At 42.9% G+C, this 26595-nt stretch overlaps 1 protein-coding gene across 1 annotated transcript in view; it reads left to right on the top strand.

The window, feature by feature from the left end:
• Nucleotides 1–25834, top strand: part of LOC132210195 (protein NEDD1-like) — a 47288-nt gene extending 21454 nt beyond the window's left edge. The window contains exons 5-11 of the mRNA XM_059649617.1: nt 4488–4590; nt 6534–6644; nt 7523–7659; nt 11737–11821; nt 14370–14517; nt 24194–24260; nt 25727–25834. Coding sequence (XP_059505600.1) covers nt 4488–4590; nt 6534–6644; nt 7523–7659; nt 11737–11821; nt 14370–14517; nt 24194–24260; nt 25727–25834 — 759 coding nt within the window. The remainder of the gene's footprint in view (nt 1–4487; nt 4591–6533; nt 6645–7522; nt 7660–11736; nt 11822–14369; nt 14518–24193; nt 24261–25726) is intronic.
• Nucleotides 25835–26595: the final 761 nt, after the last annotated feature.

Raw genomic sequence — 26595 nt, 5'->3', positions numbered from 1 at the left:
GACTTGTCAGACGTGACCCCCTCCATTTGACAAAGCTGTGCTGATTCCCCAATATAATTAATATGCACTTTAAAGTGCTCCGCAATCTAATTCTTAAGAATAAACTTTTAACACTTACCAATGACCCAAGGTCAGGCTAACCAGTCTAGAGTTTGCTGTCTTCTGCCTCCCTCTCTTCTTAAGCAAGGGTGTTACGTTAGCCATTTTCCAGTCCTCAGGGACCCCCCATGACTCCAATGATTCCTGAAAGATCACCACCAATGCCTCTGCATTCTACTCTGTTATCTTCTTCAGAAGTCTTTGTATTCTCCATCTAGTCTGGCTGATTCGTCCACCTGCAGACCTTTTCATCTTCTCCAGCACTGCCATTTCTATGATGGCCACTACATTCACTTCTGCACCTTTCTTCTTTTGAAGCTCTGGTATTCTGCTGGTGTCTTCCAATTTGGAAACTGATGGAAAGTACTTATTCTGTTCCTCCACCATTTCTCCAACTTCATTTTTCCAGTGACTCAATTTTCACCGTCTTGTGACTTTATCACTTTTTTACATAGCTTTAAATCCAAGTTCTTGTAGTTGCCTTTGATAAGATTAGTTAGCGTATCCTTGTACTTCTTCATCTCCCCATTTTGTTGCTGTTAAAATTGTTCTCGAATTTTAAACTCTCGCCCCCTCCTCTGGCTTCCCACTAACCTTCACCACATTGTATGTCTTTGCTTTTGCTTTTACGCTGTCCCTGGCTTCTCTTGTCAGCCGTGGTTGCCTCATCCTTCCTTTTGGGCATCACCTCGCACCATTCAATGCACTTTAGCTCAATCACTCATTTGTACTCACGACTCATCCCAACATTTTGCCGCAATATCTCAAATGCACCAGTGTTGTCATCTCTCAACTTCCAAGTACTTCAGCTACAGCAGACAGACTACCTAAACACATGGCAACAAATGCATTCATAATCTCTTGCAGGAGGAGGTGGCCCATAACTGCAGGGTGTAACACAAACCCTTGAACAGCAGACGTTCCACCATTAGCTGAGTCGTTTGAGGGAGATGATGCTCCACGTCACATAACCGATTTCCTAGTGAGGTTCATGCATCCAACATCACTGAACATCTTTTCAGTCTTCTGTCCCTGCTTCAATCCCACTTCACCATCCTCCTAACCAGCACAAAGAGCAAGTGGTAATGGTGTGACTATGGATCTCTTGCTTTGTACTCCGTCTCTGGCCCTCAATGTATAGTGTGTTGATAGATAGTGAAGGGGTGCTGCCTGGCCAGCCGGTATAGTGTTGTCATAAAGGGACTGGAGATTTCTGATGAAACATCACCACTTTATCTAACACTTGCAGTCACCAGCTTGCTTACTGTGCACTGCACAAACATTGGAGTTAAGATTGGCCTGTGATGAATCGAGGGCACGAGTAAGATTTATTCAGGGCAGGGAGAAAGGTAGTTTGTATATTAGCTCACTGGAGGGTGCAGTCATGTCAAGCTTTGTTGCAGAGGACTCTAAGTAAGACTTGGCCTATATCATAATTTTACAGAAGAATGCTGATGAATGTGCAATGAGAGATGAGTGCGTTGGCAGCCTCTTATACTGTTAATGAACATTAGAAGAGAGACCAGCTCCAGACTGATGCAAACTGGGAGTACATCTTCCCCAGCACTGGATTGATAGCCAGCCCAACGACCAGACAGGGCTTGTGGACCTATCTGTAATCCAGCCTTCAGTGGTTTATGTCTTTGTGTAGCCTGATGCTACAGTGTAAACTATGAAGTTATGAGAGTTGCGTTCAGCAGCCTGAAGCCTGTGGCTGATGCTGCTTATCGCTGCACATTCCAGGCAACAAGGGCACTTGCAGACTTTCTCCACACTCCAGTATTGAGGCAATGGCCTGGGGAATTTCCTGTGACTTTGGTGTATAAACCTGCTGTCCTTTCTTTAGAAGGCAACACTTGTGGCTTCCAGAATGCTACTCTGCCACAGTGTCCTTGCTGTTACTTCTCAACCAAGGTAAACAAGGCTTCTGAGGCCATTGTGCACGATCATCACCTTCTCTCTTCCTGCCAGCTGAAAGTTAGCAATTTTCCACCAACCATGCAGCAGCCTGTTAGGCTTGTGCAGGAGCATAAAGACAGACAAAGGCATGTGCAAAAGTGGCACTTGGATGGATCACTTTTTTTTTTATTAAGGGCTGTTTGCATATCGAAATTAAAGACCTGAACATCCCTCAGGGTTTCTCAAGAAACCTATAAACATGCTCCTACAAACATCCCGGTTTTACCAGAACCTGCTGTGTTTCTGACACAACAACAACTTTTTTTTTTCATTTTCGACCTGCAAGTTATCTACGGAGAGAGAAACAGAATCAACGTATCAGGTTGTGACCTTTCAGCAGAATGTGAAGTAAGAAATGCGGCAGTTTCTTGAGGGGGGCATAAAGGGGCTGGTGGGAAAAGAACAAAAAGGAAGGTCTGTGATAGAGCAGAGTACGGAAATACTGGTGCAACAGAGCCAAAAGGCATGGAAATGGAATAGAAGAAACAAAGGACTAGTCCAGAGAGTATGATAGAATAATCAGCTCTCATCCAAACCAAAAATGAGGTAAACATGATTAAGTCCAACCAATGGACATACAGAGGAGACAAAATGTGGGAATGGAGATCATGGCCAGAGATTGTTGAACTCCATGTTGAATCTAGAAGGTGGTAAAGTGCCTAATTGAGGTGCTGATCATTAAATTATGTTCAGCTTCATTGGAACACAGGTGTAGGCCAAAGTCAGACAGCCAGTTAGAGAATTAAAATGTCGACTTGCTAGAATGTCAGAGTTAGGCTTACAAACTGAATGGATGCGTTCTGTAAAATGGTTACTCAGTCTATGTTTGGTCTCTCCAGTGTGAAGGAGACAGTAGTGTGAGCAGTGAATACATTATATCAAACATACAGATGGTTGCTTCAGTCACAGTGAGTTCGTGGAGTCTGGAATTGGGAGGAGCGGTTAAAGGGTTACATCTCCTGTCCTTGCACAGATTGTTGATTGTGGGAAGGAACGATATGATTGAGGAACGATCCAGAATGTTATGAATGGAACAGTCCCTTCAGAGTGCTGAAAGAGGATGTGAGGAGCTCTGTTTGGTGGTGGCATCATGATGTGAGTGGCAGATGCTTTACACCTTGATTTGAGCCAGTACTGCTCCCTGCTTATTGAGATATCAGTCCGGATTGCCTCTGGGCATCTGCATGTAGATACTTTCTAATTAACTTGTTCAGCAATGGAGTAGGTGGGACCTGAATCCAGACCTCTTGGACCAGAGATAGGCAGGGGTAGTATCCCTATCACAGACCATGTAGAGTGCTTAAAGACCTTTTACATAAGTTAGTATTCCTTATTTACTTCTGTACATAGTTATCAAATCTCAGTCTCTAGAGTAGTGTTTCTCACCACCTCACCCGTTTTTCAACAGAATGTCAGAATCCTATAGTTACATCATGATTTACATGAATCCTCTACTGCAGCAGCAATGGTGGTTCCTTATCCAATGAATATGGAAGTTGGTCATGTGAAAAGTGAGGGCATAGCAAATCCTATTGTGGTTCTGGGAAAGGGATGAATCCATTAGAGTGGGAAATGCATTGGGCATAATTGGTCAATGTCCCATGGACGGGAAGGTAAAGTTGATTGAATAAATCAAGTTACTAGTTTTTTTTTGTTTTCAGGTGGGCAGCTGTTGATTTATTCTGCCATTCACACTTCTAGACCCATGAGGTTTTCTTCTCTACTTGTCCCTTTGCTGCTCTTTGGCCTTGACCTTCCCATGCTTTGAGGTTGTTGATTTGCTCTCTGAGCTGGCGAGTTTTTGTTCAGATGTTTTGTCACAGTGCTAGGTGACATGATCAATGGAGCCTCTGATGAACTGACATTATTCTACTCTAGTTGGAATTTATACTGTCTGGTCCGTTATGGTGAGTAGTGCCATCTCCAGTTTTGATCTATCTGCGTTTGTATGTGGTATACAAACCTGGTTTTGATCTGGTATGGGTTTGTATGACACTACTCAGCATAATGGACCCGACAGTATAAATTCCAAGCAGAGTAGAATAACATCGTTTCATTGAAGGCTCCACTGATGTCAGCTAGCATGGTGACAAAACGTCTGAACGAAAACAAGCCAGCTCGCTGAGCAAGTCAACAGCCTCATCCACAACCTCAGTTACAGATCTTTACCAACACTTCCCATGCTTTGTCTTCTGCTCTACCACAGACTTTCACTTTGTTTTTAACCCACACTTTTTCAAAATGTCTAGTCCTTGGTAATAATGTGATATGAGTTGTTGCTGATTGTTACAATGAGCTTAAAGTGCACATTGCACATATAGCCATCAATAAAACAGTGGAAATCCTTAGGTGCATGACCATGTACTGTCTAATACAACGCATTGAGCTTTGTATAATTCACATGTGAGTTCTTATTGTTCTGCCCACAGGCTTCTTGGCCCACTGTTTGGAATGAAGCAAAAGGGGGAGTCTTCAGTGCAACAACAACTGATAACACTAACAATGTTGTCAGTACCTTGCCCAGTGACCCCTGTAAGTGTAATCAAGTTTGGCTCAGGAATTTCTTTTGTTTCACATCACCTTTCATTTCATGCCAGCCTAACCCTTGACATAATTTGATGACCATCTACAAGTAACAGAGGAGGCAAATAACCCAGTTGCTGCCATTATGCTTTCTGTGTCTCTGCAATCAATAGACAGAATAACGAGAGCAAAGATTGGCCCTTTCCTGGAATTGATTAAGGGGAGGTCGAGGAGAGAACAAAATTTCTCTCCGGATTTATACTTGACATGCCCTTCTAAAGAGTAATTAAGCATAATATTGGTGCTTCAATATTATTGTAACATAGTGTATTTTTATTTCATGGCATTCAGTTCATGGCCTTGTGTGCAATCATGTTCATTGTTGAAGCAAGATAATCAACTGAGTTAGTGTCAATCCTTCCACAAACTTTCAATATTGTAAACTATTTCATGCTTTTAGTTATCATAATTAACCTGATATATCACGCCTCTGAAGCAGGTAAGATCTGATCCTAGACCACCAGTCCTAGTGGTGTGAACACTACCACTGTACCACATTTTTGGTGCTTTTATTCTGTACCGTTTGGCCTGAAAATTAAATTCACTGCAATTGTTGATTTGGATCTGTTCCCCTTTATAAGGTAGGTCTGACTTTGTATTATTATGATGATCCTCTTCTTAAAATATGCAGTTTCTCTGTGTAAATATTACCCGCTTATTTTGATAAGCGCAGACACTAGGAGCACTGCCACCTGCAAATTCTCCTCCAATCTATACGCCACACTGGCTTGGAACTAAATTCCCTTTTCTTAACTGTTGTTGAGTCGATAACCTGGCTTTCCTAATGGCAAGATAATAAAATGTGAGGCTGGATGAACACAGCAGGCCAAGCAGCATCTCAGGAGCACAAAAGCTGACGTTTTGGGCCTAGACCCTTCATCAGAGAGGGGGATGGGGAGAGGGAACTGGAATAAATAGGGAGAGAGGGGGAGGCGGACCGAAGATGGAGAGTAAAGAAGATAGGTGGAGAGAGTGTAGGTGGGGAGGTAGGGAGGGGATAGGTCAGTCCAGGGAAGACGGACAGGTCAAGGAGGTGGGATGAGGTTAGTAGGTAGCTGGGGGTGCGGCTTGGGGTGGGAGGAAGGGATGGGTGAGAGGAAGAACCGGTTAGGGAGGCAGAGACAGGTTGGACTGGTTTTGGGATGCATTGGGTGGGGAGGAAGAGCTGGGCTGGTTGTGTGGTGCAGTGGGGGGAGGGGACGAACTGGGCTGGTTTAGGGATGCAGTAGGGGAAGGGGAGATTTTGAAACTGGATGTACCCCTATGGGTGGAATCCAATGATTTAAGTGTGTCTTTCACTGCCGTTCTTTTTCAGAGGCAATCAGGGAAAAGAGACGCACTGACTCTGCCAACAATACCCCATGAAAGAATAGAAAGCAAATTTGAAGACATTTACCCAGTGCTCATCCATTCACATTTTGTTTCCTCATTTGGAGACAATCCAGGCTGATCCACTTTTGCAACAGTGTTGAAAAGAACACAGATTCTGGGGTTATCTTTAACACACAGATAATGTTCTGCATTGAATGATATTCTGTGTTTGTTGATTGACCTGCTCAGAGAATGAAGAAAGCAATAACATTAGTATTGCCACATTTTTTTTTGTAGCAATGCCTGAAAGATCACCAGTTTTTCATGACTATTACATCTGACCATTTTTTTTTTGTAATAAGAGGTGATATCTTCCTAATCTTTCCCACCAGTTGCTACCATTTCTTTCTTGCCCCCCCATGCCTGTCATTACCACTGTTTCCATTCAAGCTCTGACTTCAGACCCATCGTTTAATTTTTGATTCACTTTTTTGTGACCATTACATATTGTGTTAACCTTTTGGTTTGTAAAACCTTGATGGGAAGAAGTTATAAATCCCCTGTTGGAACTTCTTTTTCAGCTTCTTTGCAGGTCAATGCCATCACTGTAACCAAACCCTCTCCACAATTTAGAAAGGCAATATTTCTTGCAAGAAACAGCTTTGGAGAAGTCTTCTCACCTATCAGATCAGGTAAGCAATGATTGACATGTATTACAACTGTAACTTTGTGAGCTCCATTGCTAGTTCCTTATATTAACAGTGTTGGCTGAGTTGGTTACAGAGGTCCATTAAGACCTATCTGGTTTTAGTGTAGTTTTAAGCTCTAAAGCTACATTTACCTTTTTAGCTGAATGCATCCCTGCGTATTAAAAGTTTAATCACGTTTTACCTTTCCCCTCCATCACATACAAATATTTTTAAATGGTTGCTTCATGAAGTTAGATTTCTTCAAGCAAAATGTTTCACAGTTTCACCTGCCATTCCTCTGCTATTTCAGCTTGACTAGTAAACCCTTTTAAAATGTTCAGGGTAGCAATTTTTATGGAAGCAACAGATGACCGTTCATTAATAGGCTCAGTCTACTAATTTGCCAGTGTTATTTAATAATAATTGCTAGGCACTGCTCAAATTTAATAGGTGGGGTAGAAGAGCAGGCTAGAATTTTAATGAGTGGGATACATTTAAAGTTCATTGCACTCAGTTGTGGGTAGGTAGACATGTGATGCGGAACTGGAACATGCCCTGAAGCCTTATTTCAGTTTTTTGTAAAAACAAAATGCAAAAACAAAAATCTGAAAAAAAAATAGTAAATGCTAGTTCTGGCAACTTGTGTGGATAGAGACAGTCAACAAGCAGAATTTTAGGTGAGTACAGAGGAGGGCAGGCACTAAGTTTCATGCTGCAGCTGGTGTGCCAGTTTGCAGGTAACATCCCCCTTTTTTTTCCCCCGGTGAAATTAGCAGTGGGTATCTCATTAGAGTAGGTCAGTGACCATGTGAGGCCAGTTATAGGGGCTAATTGGGACTTCCCCTAGTTTCACTCACTGTTTTTGTTTATTTCCGTTTTAGAGATGAACCATACAGACATTTCAACCACTGAGTTCAGCTCAACGTCTGTCAGTTGTGCCTCAAATTGCTGTTCTCCGAGTAAGAGTGGATTCCATGTTGAGAAGCTAGCTAACCTTGCAAGGTTAGCTGTGGGAAATGTAAGCAAAGTATTGGAGTTGATGAAGACACATTTTGTCACTTGTATCAGAGGATTAGAATTGCTGAAAGCTGAAGCAACTTCTCTGTATGTTTAATAACAAAGTGTGGAGCTGGATGAACACAGCAGGCCAAGCAGCATCTTAGGAGCACAAAAACTGATGTTTCAGGTCTAGACCCTTCATCAGAAAAGGGGGAATGGGGAGAGGGCTCTGAAATAGATAGGGAGAGTGGGGGAGGCGGACTGAAGATGGATAGAGAAGATAGAGAGAACAGCATGGGTGGGGCGGTGGGGAGGGGATAGGTAAGTCCAGGGAGGACGGATAGGTCAAGGAGGCGGGATGAGGTTAGTAGCTAGGAAATGGAGGTGCGGCTTGAGGTGGGAGGAGGGGATAGGTGAGAGGAAGAACATGTTAGGGAGGCAGGGATGAGCTGGGTTGGCTTTGGGATGCAGCGGGGGAAGGGGAGATTTTGAAGCTTGTGAAGTCCACATTGATATCATTGGGCTGCAGGGTTCCCAAGCGGAATGAGTTGCTGTTCCTTGGGTGGTGGGGTCGGATTGTAGATGGCGGAAGTGTCGGGGGATGATGCGTTGTATCTGGAGGTTATCCCGCCTCCTTGACCTGACCTGTCCCCTCCCTACCTATACTCTCCTCTCCACCTATTTTCTCTATCCATCTTCGGTCTGCCTCCCCCTCTCTCCCTATTTATTTCAGAACCCTCTCTCCATCCCCCTTTTCTGATGGAGGGTCTAGGCCCGAAATGTCAGCTTTTGTACTCTTGAGATGCTGCTTGGCCTGCTTTGTTCATCCAGCTTCACACTTTTTGTTATCTCGGATTCTCCAGCATCTGCAGTACCTATTATTTCTGTGTATGTTTCTTTTCCTTTTGCAAGCTTGTGAGAGAGGGACAAATATTTATTGAGGTGGGCATTATGTTGCATAATGCCTAAAGTTTGGCAAGTGGCAACTCAATGCAATTGAATTGACTAAATATTATAAACCTCTTAATGTTGGCTGTAGATATTCCACTTCTGTGTCTCCTGCTGATGTGTGATAAAAGAGAATTGCTCTGGCAGCCTCTTCCAAATGCACATCCTCTATGTTAACTTACTGTGCTGTTGGTCACTGAGTGCGCCTGCAGTATCTGTATTCTTCCATGGTTTGTGGGTGTCGCTGTCCAAGCCAACATTTGCCTATCTCCGAAAGTTCTTGAATTGAATTGGGCCATGGCATAGGGGCAGCTAACTGCTCGACATATTGTTGGAGTCATATCTAGACCAGACCAGGTAAGGATGGCAGATTTCCTTCCCCTAAAGGACATTGGCAAACCCAGTTGATTTTAGCCATAACAGACGGTTGTCTTGGTCAATTACTAATAATAGCTTTAAATATTAATAGTATTAGTTGAATTTAGATTCCACCAGCTGCCGTGCTGGGATTTGGACTCCTGCCACAGAATTAGCCTGGGCTTCTGGATTAATAATCCAGTGACATTACCACTACACCACTGCCTCCTTCAGTTTGCCAAGTTCTGTCGCTCCATGACAGTTGAAATTCAATGTGAAACAGTGTGAGTTGATACCTTTTTGGTAGAAGAATGAGGCAGCAAGAGCTAAATGGTAAATTTTAAATATGCAAGAACAGCAAAGGTTTGAAGTGCTCAAATCTTTGAGGCTGGAGGGACTTTTTTTTAATCAAAAAAAAGCACAAACAGTAAGGCCTGTGGGATGTTGAATCATAAAATCATGAATATGGATCAAGTAAGTAAGGTGAAATTGCTGAAGTGACAATAACCTGAAAGCTCAGATATAAGATAACGGTCAAAGTCATCAATGATAACATTTAAAATTTTTCTGTGCAGTGATGGCTTTGGATTTGGAAGGCACTGCATGATAGAATAATAAGTTTTAGTTCCAACTTTTGAAATGCAATTAGATAAATACTGAAGGAAACATAGTTGCAGGGATCTTGAGGTAAAATAGTGGTTGGGGACTGGAATGAACTGTGAGACTCTTTTTTAAAGTAGTGCAGTTGCTAGTTCTGGGCTGAATGACTGTCTTCCTTCTGGGGTGTAATATTCTGATTGAAATTTAATCCCCAAGCCCACAGTCTGCAGTCCACCTCTCCCAATCTCTTAACTAAATTATCAGGTCACCTGTCGAAATATTTCCTCCTTACCTGTCTTGCATTTGCTTATTTAGAAGTTCCTTGGGGAAACTTTGCTTTGTTAACTCTATCAAAGGATAATAGAAACCTTGTTATCTGACTAGGTCCAAGATGTCAGTGACTTCTGTATCTTCTGTAGATCCTGATAGCTTAATGTGAGATCGGCATGCCTATTCAGAGAACTGACTGCTCAAGTTGTCACATTGGTGTTTGGAAAATTTGTACAGCTTCTGGCCTCCCTCTGCATGCATTAGATGTTGCGGTTCTGTGTAACTGCTCCTTAATGCATTCCAAGCCAAACTTCGGTGCTTGCCTCCACATGGGCTAGGTGGCTGCAGTGATTTGCCAGGAGAGGTGGGTCTGTCAAGCAGAATTTAGTAAGGCCTTTTTATTACTTTTGGAGGAGCTGGGTTTACTTGTATTGTTTGCACTGCCCACCTTGATGTTTCCCAGAGGCAGTTCCCCAAATAAAATCTGCATTTATATTCGACACGTTATATATTAATCTGCCATATTAATGCTGTCCTGGCTGATTTTGAGAAGTAAAATACCCTTCTGTTGTTAACATGAGTATTTGCTTCTCTCCCCGATCCACCCAATTCCTTCATACCATGCACAGAAATGTTCATCAATGTCAGCTTATGCCATTTATTTAACCCTTTGCTATCTTTGAGAATTCCATTTAATTGTCTAGAAGGTAAATGTTTCTGAATTTGATCAGCTTGCTGGCAATCAAGACTTTAATAAGAAGGTACAATGCTCTGATATATTAAGCTATCTCTGTGCCTGTCATAAATCCTGAGGATGAAAGCTTTGCTGATATAAATGCAGAGACACTGTGTGCCTGCTTATAAAGGAACTGTCGAGCAGAATGCAAAGGCATTGAGCTGAAATCCCACTTAACACATCATGTCTATTTGATGTTGTCACATTTTGACATTCAGACAAGTCATCGAAGGATTTTGGTTTTAGAAATTTACTTAAGAGAAGTCAAAATACTGAAATTGTGTTCTCATTTGTAAATGGAGAAAATCACTTAATAATAATTAAACTGGAATTGAGAAGTGTTTCAGTCTTTTGGCTTTATCTCGATGGTGTTAGTATAATCCTGAAGAGGTCATGAACTGTCAACATCTTTGTTCCCCCAGTCACCAAGGACACCAAGAATAACACATCTTGAGTTGCTCTCCAAACGTCCCACTGTCCTGACTCAAACAAATGTTGCTGTCCTTTGTTGTTTCACTATTTAAATTCCCCATCATTGTGGAAGTAGTCTCACTACAAAAAAAAATTCCCAAAGAAGAAGGCTTACTGCCATCTTTAAAGAGCAGTTTGGATGGGCAATATAATAAGTCACTTGTGTCACTTACATCCCAAAATCTTAGAAATTGAAAGTTGGTGACTTTGAGAAACATAGAAATGTTAGCACAGGAGACCATTCAACCCATTATATCTGTTGCAGAGGTAGCTTCACAACTAATCATGTGTATGACTGCTCCGACCCTTTTTTTTCATATTTTTCCTCTTGTTTTATTCTTTCTCAAAAGCTTTAATTGCATTCCAAGTTGTAACTATGTATTCCAAGTTCTAATGAATTTTGGTATCTAACTTCCACATTTATGCTGTTTGTTCTGTTCTGAAATTTGTGCGTCATTGTTAATGATTCACGAGCCAACAGAAACTTGCCTGCTATTACATTTTCATGTTGACAATTTGTGTTTGATGTATATAACAATTGGAGTTGACACTACAATTGATCAGCTACAGTCTTCCTGAATGGTAGACCAGGCTTGAGGATTCAAATGGCCTACGCCTACTCTTTCAGATGTTCATAGCACTCGCATGATGATGGGGAAACAAAGGGTCATTTTACTTCCTTTCTAACCAAGTTAAAAATGTTTCTCATTTTAGTTCAGTGAAGATACCTGCTCGACAGCGGAGAGATTTGACCAAGTGCAGAACCTCCACAATTGTAATTCAAAGCAGAAGATGATTGGTAGGTTGTACTTGTGCTTTCAATTCATCTAACACTGACAATACTGATACAGGAGCACAATAATCAATGTACCTAGAGTGTACAAAGATGGACTCTTGTAATTATGTTCTAACAATATAATTGGGGTGAAAATTGACTCGTCAGTCAATGGGTTATGCGCATGCAGAATACACAATATCACTACAAACGTTTCTAGAGAATAGTGAAATGTATTCTTCAGTTTCCTTGCTTTACTTAAAAAAAAAAGATATTCAGTGTTCTAAATGATCAAAATTCTTCCTAAAACTTGTTATCAAAATATAAGAAAGCTTCCACTGGGAGCTATTCTTCTGTACTAAAACATTTCCAAGAATGTGAAATTATATAGCGTTGCAAATGGCCACTGAACCCTGCTGTTGATGTATGTATCAAAAATATGATCTACCACTGATGTGTTCCAGAGGTCTGAGGGAGTAGAACTGCCATATAGAAAAGCAACCAATCTGACCAAATACTTTGTAAAGATATTGTTATTTTTAAAACCGAGGAGAAGCGAGGATAAATCAATAAACTTATTTTTTTAAATCACTGTTACCTTTAAAGCTACTAATTATTGTGCACCAAATGACTACAATCTTTTTGTGGTGATTTGCAACATAACTGTACGCATTGAATTGTGTATAAGCATCAGAATGGCTGTGATCAACTGACTGTTGCTCACTGCCTATTGAACTGTTGATCACAGTTACAGCAGACACTGGTAGGAGATGACTTGCTTACCATATTGATTGGCAATAATATCCTGTCTCTGTTTTGAGTGGTGATATGAATTTCAAACATCCTGCATATGCAATTAACCTTTAAATAGGATGGCCTATTTTTCAGTCACCCGAGATCCCACGTGTAATGCAACATATATTAGTGGACATGAAAATCTTGAAGTGGGTGGCTAACTGTTTAATCACATGGAAAATTCAAGGTTAACTCCATCTCCTACTTGTGTGCCCGTGTCCAACTAAGGAAGTATACGTATTTTGTCCATTGCGAAGGCAGTAGAAACAGCTCTCAGCAAACCGTCATAGAAGTTGTTTGCAACATTGCAAAAACAATATAATTCCACCTCGGTGATGTCTCGTAATACCACCCTATCTTAGTTTATTTGCTGAAACATTTTGGTTATTTGTTTTATTCCTAAGATTGATATTTTCTGTATTGATTATTCATGGGATGTGAGTGTCACCGTCAAGAGTAGCATTTACTGCCATGTCTGATTGCTCAGGCTACAGTTAAGAGTCAACCATATTACTGTGGTCTGGAGTTGAAAGAAGGCCAGATTAGGTGAGGATGGCAAATTTCCTTCCTTCAAGGACAGTACTGAATCTGATGGAAATATGTTCCCATCAACAATGGTCAACATCAGGCAAGCTTTTTATTCCAGATTTTATACTGAATACAAATTTTATTATCTGCCGCAGTGGGATTTCAACCCATCCCCAGAGAACATTAGCTTGCATTATTAATCCAGTGATATGACCACGACAGCATCTCAACCAACGTTTGAGCGTTATCCACATTAATCGCTCATTGAAAGAACTGCTAAACATGTTTTATTTCACACCAGGTCCCATTTACTAGCTAACCCTGTACTTGCAGACCTACTTTGGCTTCTAATCAAACAGGGTTCTTATATTTAAAGCTCTTGTCATTTAGTTTAGCTTCCACCGTCCCTTGCTACTCCAGTCTCTTCTGGCTGCACAACGGTCCATGGTATTTAGTTGTTACCTCAGTCATCTATTTCTGCTGTACTGTGCACTTGGCTATCAATTTTCAGCTTGTATCATTCACAGATTAGGTGGATTAGACATTGTAAATAAGGGGTTTACTAGGATAGGGAGGGGTAGCTGGGTCTGGGTGGGATGGTCTTTGGAGGGTTGACACAGAATGGATGGCCAGATGCCCTCTTTCCACATAGTAGGGATTTTGTGATCATCTGGTTTTAATACTTAAGCTATTCATAGACTAAAATTGTCTTTATGAAGGACCAATATTGACCCTAAATGGCTGTTGTGATCACCTGACCAAGTTGAACCAAGTCTATTAATTTTTTTTTAATGTTAGGGTTCAAGCCAGAGAAATCAGAAGTAAGCTTTTGCATGATATGACTGCTGTCTGTTGTATTCTCTGGTTTGTGAACGATTGCTGCCGTTCTGGAAAAAAATCTGATCTATTCCATTGGTTTTGTTTGTTGTGCTTGGTACCTACTAAAGTGAAGTAGTCTTTGATTGTGATAACACTGTGTGGAGCTGGAGGAACACAGCTAGCTAGGCAGCATCAGAGGAGCAGGGAAGCTGACATTTCAGGTTGGCATCCTTCAGATTGTGTCTTGTTTGTTTAGTTGGCTAATAACGTCAACAGAATTCTGGTGTGGTTGATTTATGGTCAGTTTGAGACATAAAATGCTACAGATAAACACTAGACAGCACACATTGCAGATGATGTTCCCAAGTGGCCGAGCATAAAGTAGCAGCCTTGATCAGTTGACCTATTTGTATTATTGTGTTTCCTATAGGACAAAAACTTAATCATGAGACTTTGGCCGATATGTTGAAAACTCCTTCTGGCCAGGCAGGTGAAGGAGGAACAAAAGAAGGGTCAACATCCTTGCCAAAGACCCAGCTACTACAAAACTTATTGAAAGATGCCTTGGAAAAATTCAGGTGTGTTACTCATAAGATTCGGAATCAAATTATGAAGAAGTTTGCAGATGCTTTGTTGAATTGAAACTGGATTGTGCAGTAACAATGACGAACTTCTGCTTTCCATTTAGACTCCTCCCCCCCCCCCCCTTCCTTTATTTATTAATGGAATGAGGATACCACTGGCTAGGCAGCACTTATCCATTCTTAATTGCCCAGGGGCAGTCCAGAGTCAACCACATTGAATCATAGTATCCCTACAATGTGGAAACAAGGCCATTCAGCTCAGAGTTCACGCCACCTCTCCGAAGAGCATCCCACCCAGATCCATTCCCTTACCCCTGCAATTCCCATGTCTGACCCACCTAACCTAACCATCCCTGGGCACTAAGGCCAGTACACCTGCCCTGCACATCTTTGGACTATGGGAGGAAACCAGAGCACATGGAGGAAACCCAAGCAGACACTGATATTGCTGTGGGTCTGGAGTCATATGTAGGCCAGACCAGGTAAGGATGGCAGTTTCCTTCTTTAAAGGACATTTAGTGAACTAGATGTAATTCTCTGATGACTAACGGTAGATTCATGGACATCGTTAGGTTCTTACTTCCACATTTTTAAAATTGAATTCAAATTCCACCATCTGCTGTGGCAGGATGCAAACTCAGGTCTTCAGAATGTTATCTGGGTCTCGGGATTAACAGTCCAGTTATAATACCACTAGGCCATTGCCTCCCCTGGCCTACTTGCCTAGCTGGCTGTATATGGCCATATTTGAGTTTAAGTGGTCTGTCTTCATCCCGAGCAATGGTCATACTCCTAGTAACTATTCTTAAACTATGGTATTTTCCTGTCTAGCTTCTGTTTGATCAAAACACTTTGCACCCAAATGGACATTTACCAAGTGTATGGCACCTAAGTATATTTCTCTATTTCTCAATCTCTCCTTTCACCCAAGGCATGGTGAACCCCCCCCCCCAGGTTAAACTGCCATTAGTCAACTTTGTCTAATGAGGCCAGCCATATGGTCTGTTAAGATTATGGCAACTTTAGCTTTACATTAAAACTTATTTTAGTGGTTCTCTCTTAACATATCCAATTCTTGATGCAGATAACAGTGTTTCATTTTGCAGAACGAGTGCCACATTTGAAAGAATAGAACTGAGGAAATGGTGTTCAGATAATATGTATCTTACATAGAACACAAAACAGTACAGCACAGTACAGGCCCTTTGGCCCATGATGTTTTGTCAACCTGTTATCTTACTCCAAGATCAAACTACCCTGCATAACCTACATTTTACATCCATCTGGTTCACTAATGCCCTTTAGGGGAGGAAATCTGCCACCCTCACCTGATCTGGCCGACATGTGACTCCAGACCCATAGCAGTATGGTTGACTCTCAACTGCCCTCTGAAATGGCATTACAAGTCACTCAGTTGTACCAATCACTACAAAGACTCAAAGAAATGAAACTGGAAGGATCACCCAGCATCGACCTAAGAACCAGAAAAGACAGCCATGCAGAGTCCTCCTCACTAACATTTGGGGGTTTGAGCCAAAATTGGGGGAGCTATCTCACAGATTTGTCAAGCAACAGCCTGACATTTTAAAGTATGATTCTGTGAGTATAACTATGTCCCAGACACCACCATCGCTGACCCTGGATATGTCCTGTCTCATCGGCAGGACAGACCCAGCAGAGGCGGGCAGCACAGTGGTATTCAATCAGGAAGGCATTGTTCTAGGAGTCCTCAATATTGACTCTGGATCCCATGAAGTCTCATGGCTTCAAGTTAAACATGGTCAAGGAAACCTCCTGCTGATTACCACTTACCACCCTCCCTCAGCTGATGAATCAGCACTCCTCAATGTTGAACAACACTTTGAAGCACTGAGGATGGCAAAGGCACAAAATGTACTCTGGGTGGGGGATTTCAATGTCAACCACCAAGAGTGGCTCGGCAGTAGTACCACTGATGGAGCTGGTTGGGTCCCACAGAACATAGCTGTTAGACTGGGCCTGCAGCAGGTGGTGAGGGAACCAACAAGAGGGAAAAACATACTTGACCTCATCCTTAGACATCTGCCGTCTGCAGTTGTATCTGTCCATGACGGTATCCGTAAGCGTGACCGTTGCACAGTCCTTGTGGAGACAAAGTCCCGCCTTCACATTGAGAACAACCTCCATTGTGTTGTGTGGCACTATCACCGTGTTAAATGGGACAGATTTTGCACACATCTAGCAACTCCAGTCTGGGTATCCATAAGGCGCTGTGGTCCATCAACAGCAGTAGAGTTGTACTCCAGCACAATCTGCAACCTCATGGCCCAGCATATCCCCCACTCAACCATTACCATCAACCCTGGTTCAATGAAGACTGTGGGAGGGCATGGCAGGAGCAGCACTATGCACACCTGAAGATGAGGTATCAACCTGGTGAAGCCACCAAACATTCTACTTACATGCCAAAAGATGGACAGAGCTAAGCAATCCCACAACCAATCGATCACATCTAAGCTCTGGCACATCCAGTCATTAACTGGAGGAGGAGGCACCACAAATCTCCATCCTCGATGATGGAAGAGCTCAGCACATCAGTGCAAAAGGTAAGGCTGAAGCATTTGCAGCAATCTTCAGCCAGAAGTGATGAGCGGATGATCTATCTCGGCCTCCTCCGGTGGTCCCCGGCATCGTAGATACCAGTTTCCAGCCAATTCGATTCACTCCACGTGATGTCAAGAAATGGTTGGAGACACTGTATACTGCAAAGGCTCCCACCCCTAACAACATTCTGGCAATAGTACTGAAGACTTGTGCTCCAGAACAAGCCGCTCCCCAGACAAACTCCTGTACAGTTGCAACACTGGTATCTACCCGACAATGTGGAAAATTGCCCAAGTATGTCCTGTACATAAAAAGCAGGACAAATCCAACTCGGCCAGTTACGTCCCCATCAGTCTACTGTCCATCCTCAGTAAAGTGATGGAAGGTGTCAACAACAGTGCTATCAAGCTGCACCTGCTCAGCAACAACCTGCTCAGCCACACCCAGTTTGGGTGCTGCCATGGCCACTCAGCTCCTGACCTCATTACAGCCTTGGTTCAAACATTGTCAAAAGACTGAATTCCAGAGGTGATATGAGAGTGACAGCCTTTGATACCAAGTCTGTATTCGATTGACTGTGGTATCGAGGATCTCTGGCAAAACTGGAATCAGTGTATTGGGGGCAAACGCTTCGGTGGTTGGGGTCATACCTGACACATCGGAAGATGATCATGGTTGTGGGACGTCAATCATCTCAGCTCTAGGACATCACTGCAGGAGTTCCTCAAGGTAGTGTCTTGGGCCCAACCAGCTTCAGCTGCTTCATCAATGACCTTACCTCCATCATAAGGTCAGAAGTGGGGATGTTCACCGATGATGGCACAATGTTCAGCATCATTCACAACTCCTCAGATACTGCAGCAGTCCATGTTCACATGCAGCAAGATCTGGACAATATCCCGGCTTGGGCTGATCAGAGGCAAATGACATTCGTGCCACACAAATGCTAGGCTATCATTATCACCAATAAGAGACAATATAACAACTGCCCCTTGACATTCAGTGATGTTAATATCACTGAATCCTCCATTGTCAATATCTTGGGGGTTACCGCTGACCAGAAACTCAACTGGACTCCCCACATAAACACAGTGGCTACAAGAACAGGCCAGAAGCTGGGAATACTGTGACGAGTAACTCCCCTCCTGACTCCTCCAAAGCCTGTCCACCATCTACAAGGCACATGTCAGGAATGTGATGGAATACTCCCCACTTGCCTGGATGGGTGCAGCCCCAACAACACTCAAGCTTGATACCATCCAGGACAAAGCAGCGTGCTTGAATGGCACCGCACCCACAAGCGTTTACTCCTTCCACCACCAACGCTCAGTAACAGCAGTGCATACTATCTACAAGATGCACTGTAGAAATTCACCAAAGATCCTCAGACAGCACCTTCCAAACCCACGACCACTTCCGTCGAGAAGGACAAGGGCAGTAGATCTACGGGAACACCACCACCTCCAAGTTCCGCTCCAAGTCACTCACCATCCTGACTTGGAAATATGTCACATTTCCTTCATTGTTGCTGGGTCAAAATCCTGGAATTCCCTCCCTAATTGCATTGTGGATCAACCCACAGCAAGAGAAATGCAGTGGTTCAAAAAGGCAGGTTACCACCACCTTCTCAAGGGCAAATAGGGATGGGCAAGAAATGCTGGCCAGCTAGCAATGCCCACATCCCACAAAATGAATAGAAAAAAAAAGTTGTACCTATCCAAGGGTCAGGTATGTGTCCCTCATGTACCTGACTCCACTACCAAAGCTGGCAGTGCGTTCCATGCAACAGTGTAAAGAACCTCCTCTGACAACCCTCCTATACCTTCCCCCAGTCACCTTAAAATTGTGCCCCCTCATAATAATAATTTCTGCCCTGGGATAAAGTCTCTGGCTATCAACTCCATCTATACGTCTCATCAACTTGTACATCTCTGAGCAACTCTAATCCTTCTTTGCTCTAATGAAAAGCCCTAACTTCCTCAACCTTTCCTCATAAGACCTGCCCTCCAGTCCAGGCAGCATCCTAGTAAATCTCCTCTGCACCCTCTCTAAAGCTTCCACATCCTTCATTTCATAAGCCGACTAAAACTGAACACAGTATTCCAAGTGTGGTCTAACCAGGGTTTTATAGAGCTACAGCATAACCTCACAGCTCTTAAACTCAATTCCCCTGCCAATGAAGGCCAACACACCATCTGCTGCCTTAACAACCCTATCAACTTGGGTGGCAACTTGGGGGGATCTATGGATGTGGACCCCAAAATCTCCCTGTTCCTCCACACTGCCAAGAATCCTACCATTAACCTTGTATTCTGCATTCAAACTCGACCTTCCAAAATTAATCACTTCACACCTTTTCGGGTTGGATTCTATCTGCCGCTTCTTTGCCCAGCTCTGCATCCTGTCAATGTCCTTGTGCAACCTACAACAGCCCCTCACACTATCTACAACTCTACCAACCTTTGTGTCATCAGCAAACTTACTAACCCATTCTTCCATTCCTCATCCAAGTCATTTATAAAGATCACAAAGAGCAGAGATCCCAGAACAGATCCCTGCGGAACACCACTGCTCACTTAGCTCCAGGCTGAATACTTTTCATCTACTATCACCGTCTGTCTTGTTTTCAATAGCCAATTCTGTATCGAGACAGCCAAATTTCCCTGAATCCCGTGCCTCCTTACTTTCTGAATGAGCCTACCTTATCAAATGCCTTGCTAAAATCCATGTACTCCACATCCACTGCTCTACCTTCATTAATATGTATTGTCACATCCTCAAAGAATTCACTAAGGCTTGTGAGGCATGACTTTCCCCTCTCAAAGCCATGTTGACTATTTCTAATCCATCTATGCGTTTCCAAATAATCATAAATACTATCTCTGAGAATCTTCTCTAATAATTTGCCCACCACAGAAGTAAGACTGACTGGTATGTAATTCCCAGGATTACCCTATTCCCTTTCTTGGACAAGGGAATAACATTTTACACCCTCCAGTCTTCTGGCACGACTCCAGTGGGCAGTGAGGATGCAAAGATCATTGCCAAAGGGGCAGCTATCTTTTCCCTCGCTTCTCATAGTAACCTTGGGTATATCCCGTCTGGCCTAGGAGACTTATCTATCCTCAGATTATTCAAAATTTCTCACACATCCTCATTCCTAACGTCAACCTGTGAGCAGATCTGCCTGTTTCATGCTGTCCTCACATCCATCAAGGTCCCTCTCACTGGTGAATACTGAAGCAAAGTATTCACTAAGGACCTCCCCTACCTCTTCTGACTCCACACACATGTTCCCTCCACTGTAACTGATCGGCCCCTACTCTCACTCTGGTCATCCTCTTGTTCCTCGTGTAAGTATAGAACGCCTTGTGGCTTTCCTTAATCCTACCTGCCAAGGCTTTTTCATACCACCTTCTAGCTCTCTTAAGTTCCCTTCCTGGCTACCTTGTAGCTTTCTAGAGCCCAGTCTGATCCTTGCTTCATCAACCTTAAGTAAGTTTCCTTCTTCCTCTTGACTAGATGTTCCACATGTCTTGTCATTCAAGGTTCTTTCTCCTTACCATCCCTTCCTTGCTTCAGTGGGACAAACATCCAACACTCGTGGCAAGTGCTCCCAAAACAACCTCCACATTTCTGTCGTACATTTCCCTGAGAACCTGTGTTTCTAATTTATGCTCCGCAGTCCTTGCCCAATAGCATTGTAATTCCCCCTATCCCAGTTAAATACTTTCCCATTCTGTCTGCTCCTATCCCCCTCCATGACTAATGTAAAGACCAGGGAGTTGTGATCACTATCACCAAAAACTCTGCCACCAAGTGATCTGACACCTGGCCTCATTCATTACCAAGCACCAAATCCAATATGGCCTCCCCTCTAGTTGGCCTATCTACATATTGAGCCCGAAATCCTTCCTGGACGCATATGATAAAATGTGCTCCATCCAGACTATTTCTACTTAGGAGGTTCCAGTCAATAGAAGGAAGTTGAAGTCACCCATGACAACAAATCTATTACTTCTGCACCTTTCCAAAATCTGCCTCCCAATCTGTTCCTCAGTGTCTCTGTTGCTATTAGGGGGTCTATAGAAAGCTCCTAATAAAGTGACTGCTCCTTTCCTGTTTCTGACTTGCAATCGTTCCGACTCAGTAGACAAACCCTCCTCGACGACATCCCTTTTTGCAGCTGTGATACCATCCCTGATTAGCAATGCCACTCCCCCAACTCTGTTATCCCCCTCCCTATTTCTTCTGCAACCTAAACCCCATAACGTCCACAGCATCATGGCTCCAAGTACTGATCCATGCTCTGAGCTCATCACTCTTATTCCTGAACTTGTGTTAAAATAGACACACTTCAACCCATTGCACTGACTGCAACTTGGCCCTATCAATTGTCTATCCTTACTCACAGACACTGCATGCTGTAGCTGCCTGTGCACCAGCTACCCCATCCTCTGATCCATCGCTCTGGTTCCCCCTGCTGCCAAACTAGTCTAAACCCTCCTGAAGAGCTCTGGCAAACCTCCCGCCCAGGATGTTGATGCCCGTCTAGTTCAAGTACAACCCGTTCTTCGCGTACAGGTCCCACCTCCCCCAGAAGATATCCCAATGATACACATATCTGAAGCTGTCTCCCCACACGAGCTCTGTAGCCACGTGTTCAGCTGCACTTGCTCTCCATTCCGAGCTTCACTAGCCTGTGAAATTGGTGGTAATCCAAAGATTACTACTCTGCTCATTCTGCCTTTTAGCTTCCAGCCTAACTCCCAATATTCATTTTTTAAGTCTTCATCCCCTTTCCGAGTTTGTCATTGGTATTCGTGTACCACAACTTCTGGCTGCTCAACTTAAGAATCCTGTAGACTCGATCCAAGATGTCACTGATCCTGGGACCTGGAACGTAACATACACCTCGCTCGGTACCACAGAATCTCCTGTCTGTTCCCCCAGCCATTGAATCCCTTATCATTATCACTATCCTATTCTTCCCCCATTCCCTTCTGAGCCACAGAATCAAGCTCAGTGCCAGAGATGTGGCCACTATGGCTTTCCCCTGGTAGGCCGTTCCCCCCGACAGTATCGCAGGGTGGTAGGACTCTCCGTCACATCTCTTGTGTTTCCCGCACCTCTGCCCTCTCATCCCCCTCCCTGCAACCAAAACAAAGACAGAATTCGCCTTGTCCCCTCACATCACCCCACTGACCTCCATATCCAACGTGTTATTCTCCGCTACTTCCGTCACCTACAATCCAACCCCACAATCAAAGAAATATTTTCCTTATTTACCTTTGGTCAGGACCGCTGTCTCCATGACTCCCTCATCCACTCCACATTCCCCACTTACCCCACCACTCCCTGCACCTTTCCCTGCAACAGCAGGAAGTTCTGCACCTGCTACCTTACCTCCATTCAAGGCAACAAACAAACCTTCCATACCAGACAGAGGTTTACCTGCACATCTGTCAATATGATCTATTGCTTTCACTGCTCCCAATGTGGCCACCTCTACATTATTGAGACCAAGCAGAGGCTCGAAAGCAGCTTTGTAGAGCACCTGCACTCTGCTTGTGACAAATGATAACACCTTTCAGTCGCGAACCGTTGCCGCCCTCACTCCCTGGATGACGTGTCCATCCTGGGCCTCCACCAGTGTCATAATGATGCCACCCAGAAACCGGAGGAGCAGCATCTCCCATTCCACCTTGGGAGCCTACAACCCAGTGGTCTGAATGTGGTCCTTCCTAGCTTCACACTCTCCCACCCCGGCCTCATTCCATGACTAACCCTCCCTCTCATCCCTGCCTCCTTGACCTGACACAACCTGTCCATCTTCTGTCCTACCTATCCGCTCCTCCCACCTCACTGACCAATCCCCACCGGTGCCTACCTGTACTCACCTATCACTATCCCACCTACCTTCCCCAGCCCAGCCCCACCCCTCCCCTCTATTTATTTCTGAGCTCACTTCTCCTCTCTCCACCCCTCCCTTGCCATTTCTGAAGAAGCGTCCTGACCCGAAACGTCAGCTTTCCTCCTCCTCTGCTGCCTGGCCTGCTGTGTTCATCCAGTTACACACTGTGTTATCTTTGACTCCAGCATCTGTAGTTCTTACTATCTCTGTGTGTAATGGCTGCTTCTCAGGTCTCTTTTTTTAAATCTTTCTCCTCTCACTGTGGGGGGAAAAAAAACCCCTCTATATCTGAACTCACCACCCCTAGGGAAAAGACGTTTGTTATTCACCTTATCTATTCCCCTCATGATTTTGTAAAACTCTGTAAAGTCACCCATTAACTTCCTACACTTCAGTGATAAAAGCCCCACTCCTTATCTCAAACTGCCTAGTCCTGGAAACATCCTGGTAAATCTTTTGTGAACCACCTCCAGTTTAGTAATATTCTTCCTATAGCAGGGTGGCTAGAACTGTACACCGTACTCCAAAAGTGACCTCAGCAACGTCCTGTACAACCTCAACATGGTGTCCCAACTCCTGTACTCAGTGTCTGCGCAGTTAAGGCAAGCGTGCTGAATGCTGTCTTAACCACCCTGTCTACGTATGATGCAACTTCTTAGCATCTGCAATTCTTTTGATTTTTCTCAAAGAAGATATGCCTGAATTCGTCCTGTAGCTAAGCGCTGGATGAGGACTCTGGTCTGAAAATTGTTCAAAGCCCAGTAGATTTAGCTGTACATTTCCTGTGCCCTGGCCTGGCATGAGCAATAACAATGTGAATCCCACAATCATTTATTATTTTCCAGAGTTTTCCAAAGAACTCTGCACCTGAACCCCTAAATCTCTCTCTGTTCAACACTACCCAGGGTCCTACTTTTAATTATATAAGTCCTGCTCTTTTGCTTTACCGATGCCGTACCTAGCATTTGTCCAAATTAAACTCCAAGTGGCACTCCTCAGTTCATTGGCTCAAATGATCATGATCCCTTTGTAATCTTAGATAACCTCTTTCACTGTTGACCCTACCACCAATTTAGGTGTTTGTCATGTCCTCCATCAGTTCCATAACTGACTAACTATCCTCCCAGAAATTACCAGTTTGTTTTTTTTTGCATGTAATTTATTCTCGATCAGTGAGGAGCACCATAAGGAAGTTGTTGGACTGCAGCTGGCCATGATCCATGAATTTCACATTCAGCAGGTATGTCTCCAGTTCTTAGTCTTTGAAGGACACTGTGGTGATGGGGATTCTACTTGTGCAGCACAAAACTAGTGGACCATATGGGAGTCTGACACTTGAACACATTCTGGACTTTGTGCACATTATATTCTGAGTCCGTGGAGTAAAGTAATCCAATTCAATGAACCTAGGGTGCCACAAAGGCATAACGTGTTCATACGTGCAATCAGTTTTGTGAAATGAGAGAGACTGACCTAACTGAGTTATAGATCCACAGATTATTTTTGCTGTTTAAGGCTAGAAACAGACTGGAGAATGTATGTATCTTGTGAGATGTTGTAGAGTGGTCTCTCATTATTCAAATCACTTATCAACTCTTTAAAAAAACGCAGTTGGAACTGGTTATATTGGAACAAACATTTGCAGAAAGGGCCTATGTTAAAGGAATTGTCTGACTTAGAGGAGGGTGTATGAAAATTATGTATCAGGCATACACCGCAGAAAAAGAGACCTCAAGGTAAGGTGTGAAGAAAAAAGATGCATTGTCTGTGAAATAATTTCAATGAAATGACTGGCTATGTGAATGAACAATTCTGTAAACTTAAACATGTGCTTTAAATTTTAAATTTCTTCCTTTCAATCTGTTCCAAGCTGATCAGTGTATTCTCCAAATTTGCGGTAAATCTGCAAAACAAAGGTGAAATTTGTAGACTCCATAGAACAAGATTTGGCATTGCATTTGTCAGCTGTAAGAATGACTGAATATTTCTGGGTCACGCATCTTCCAAAAGAGTTCACTTCATTTTTAAGTTCTGAAGAAGAGCCACTGGACTTGAAACAATGATTTTGGTTTTTCTCCACAGATATTGTCAGACTTGCTGAGATTTTCGAGCAATTTCTGTTTTTGTTTCTGGTTTCTAGCATCTGCAGTTCTTTTTTGTTTTTTCTCATAGAAGACATGCCTGAATTCATCCTATAGCTATGAGCTGGATGAGGACTCCAGTGGTCTGAAAATTGTTCGAAGCCCAGTAGATTTAGCTGTACATCTTCTGTGCCCCTGACCTGGCATGAGGAATTCCACAATGATCTTTATTGTTTTCAAAATGCTGAGTCCAGATAATTTTCATTTAAATAGCTTACATTCATGAACTTGCTTCCTGGATCAGCCAGTAAAGGAAACCAAAGCTATACAATCTGTTAGAACCTGAGAACTATTTCTGTAGAGATTTAAGTGTGTTTGTTGTAAAACTTGATAATTACCTTTCCATCAAGTGGCTGATATTGATGTAAAAACTCTATCTAGCTTCAGTTTACCTTTGCAGAACTCTTCATAGGACTCTTCTTATATTGATCATTTTTGGAATGACGTTTGTCCTATGAGCTATTGAGTAACTATTCAATCATTTAATATAGACAAGGTACATTTGTATGAAAAGCCTCTGGAACATGGAGCAGCTGTTTACTAACTTGGATTGTTTTGTTTTCAGCATGCAATTGGTGAAGCAGTATTTAAGCACTTAAAAGTCAGTGAAGAATTGTTGGGAGAATATGTGACCTTAAAGGAAGAAAATGAACGACTGAAAGTGTTTAACTGACATACATATTTAAACCTGAGGCAATGTAGTCTGTATTCCAAGCCATAGTAATGAGGAGCTCTGCTCGATCAAATTTGTGCCAAACTTGACTACAATCAGCCTATCTTCACCTTTATGTCAAACCCTTGAAAAATTGAAATGGGAGAAATGTCCCTCTTTAATTTTTGTAAAAAAAATGCTGCTTTTCTGTTGTGATTTGAATCATCTGTTTCTGTACATAATTAAGAGTGACTGCCCATATTGAATAGACAGATAAATTTTATAATTCTGTCAGGGTGATGAGAGCGTGCCCTTCCGTGGAATTGGAAAAATGATTCCCCACTACTAAAGTAGACATAATTTACACTGGAATATTTGGTTACTGGCTCTCTGTGTGTACACAAAGTGGATGCAAATAGCTACTTCATAATGGTTATGTGCAGTGAGTGAGTTCAGCGGCAATTTATTTTTCATTTTGAGTGTTCCATTTTTTGATATTTGAAAAAAAATCACAAACATCAGAAATGCATTGATCAGTGTGTGACTAAGTAACTGTTTTGCAGAATGTCTCTTCCTACGTAATGGGGTTCAGGGATTCAGTATTTTGTAGAACTGTGAAGAATAGCTCTATTTTGAACTTGTGGAATTTACTGTAAGTGCCAACAAGTAACAATGAATCTTTCACTGTATCCTATCAGTGGAAAAACTGTTGTGGTTTTCAATGTGGATGTAATGACGTTTTTATCGATGGCTTCTAAGCAGTCATGGGAAGGAAAATTGAT

This window comes from Stegostoma tigrinum, chromosome 11, assembly GCF_030684315.1.
Source record: "Stegostoma tigrinum isolate sSteTig4 chromosome 11, sSteTig4.hap1, whole genome shotgun sequence".
In the NCBI taxonomy this organism is placed as follows: Eukaryota; Metazoa; Chordata; class Chondrichthyes; order Orectolobiformes; family Stegostomatidae; genus Stegostoma; species Stegostoma tigrinum.
Note: the sequence above shows the minus strand (reverse complement) of the source record. Positions and strands in the feature narration are given on the sequence as shown.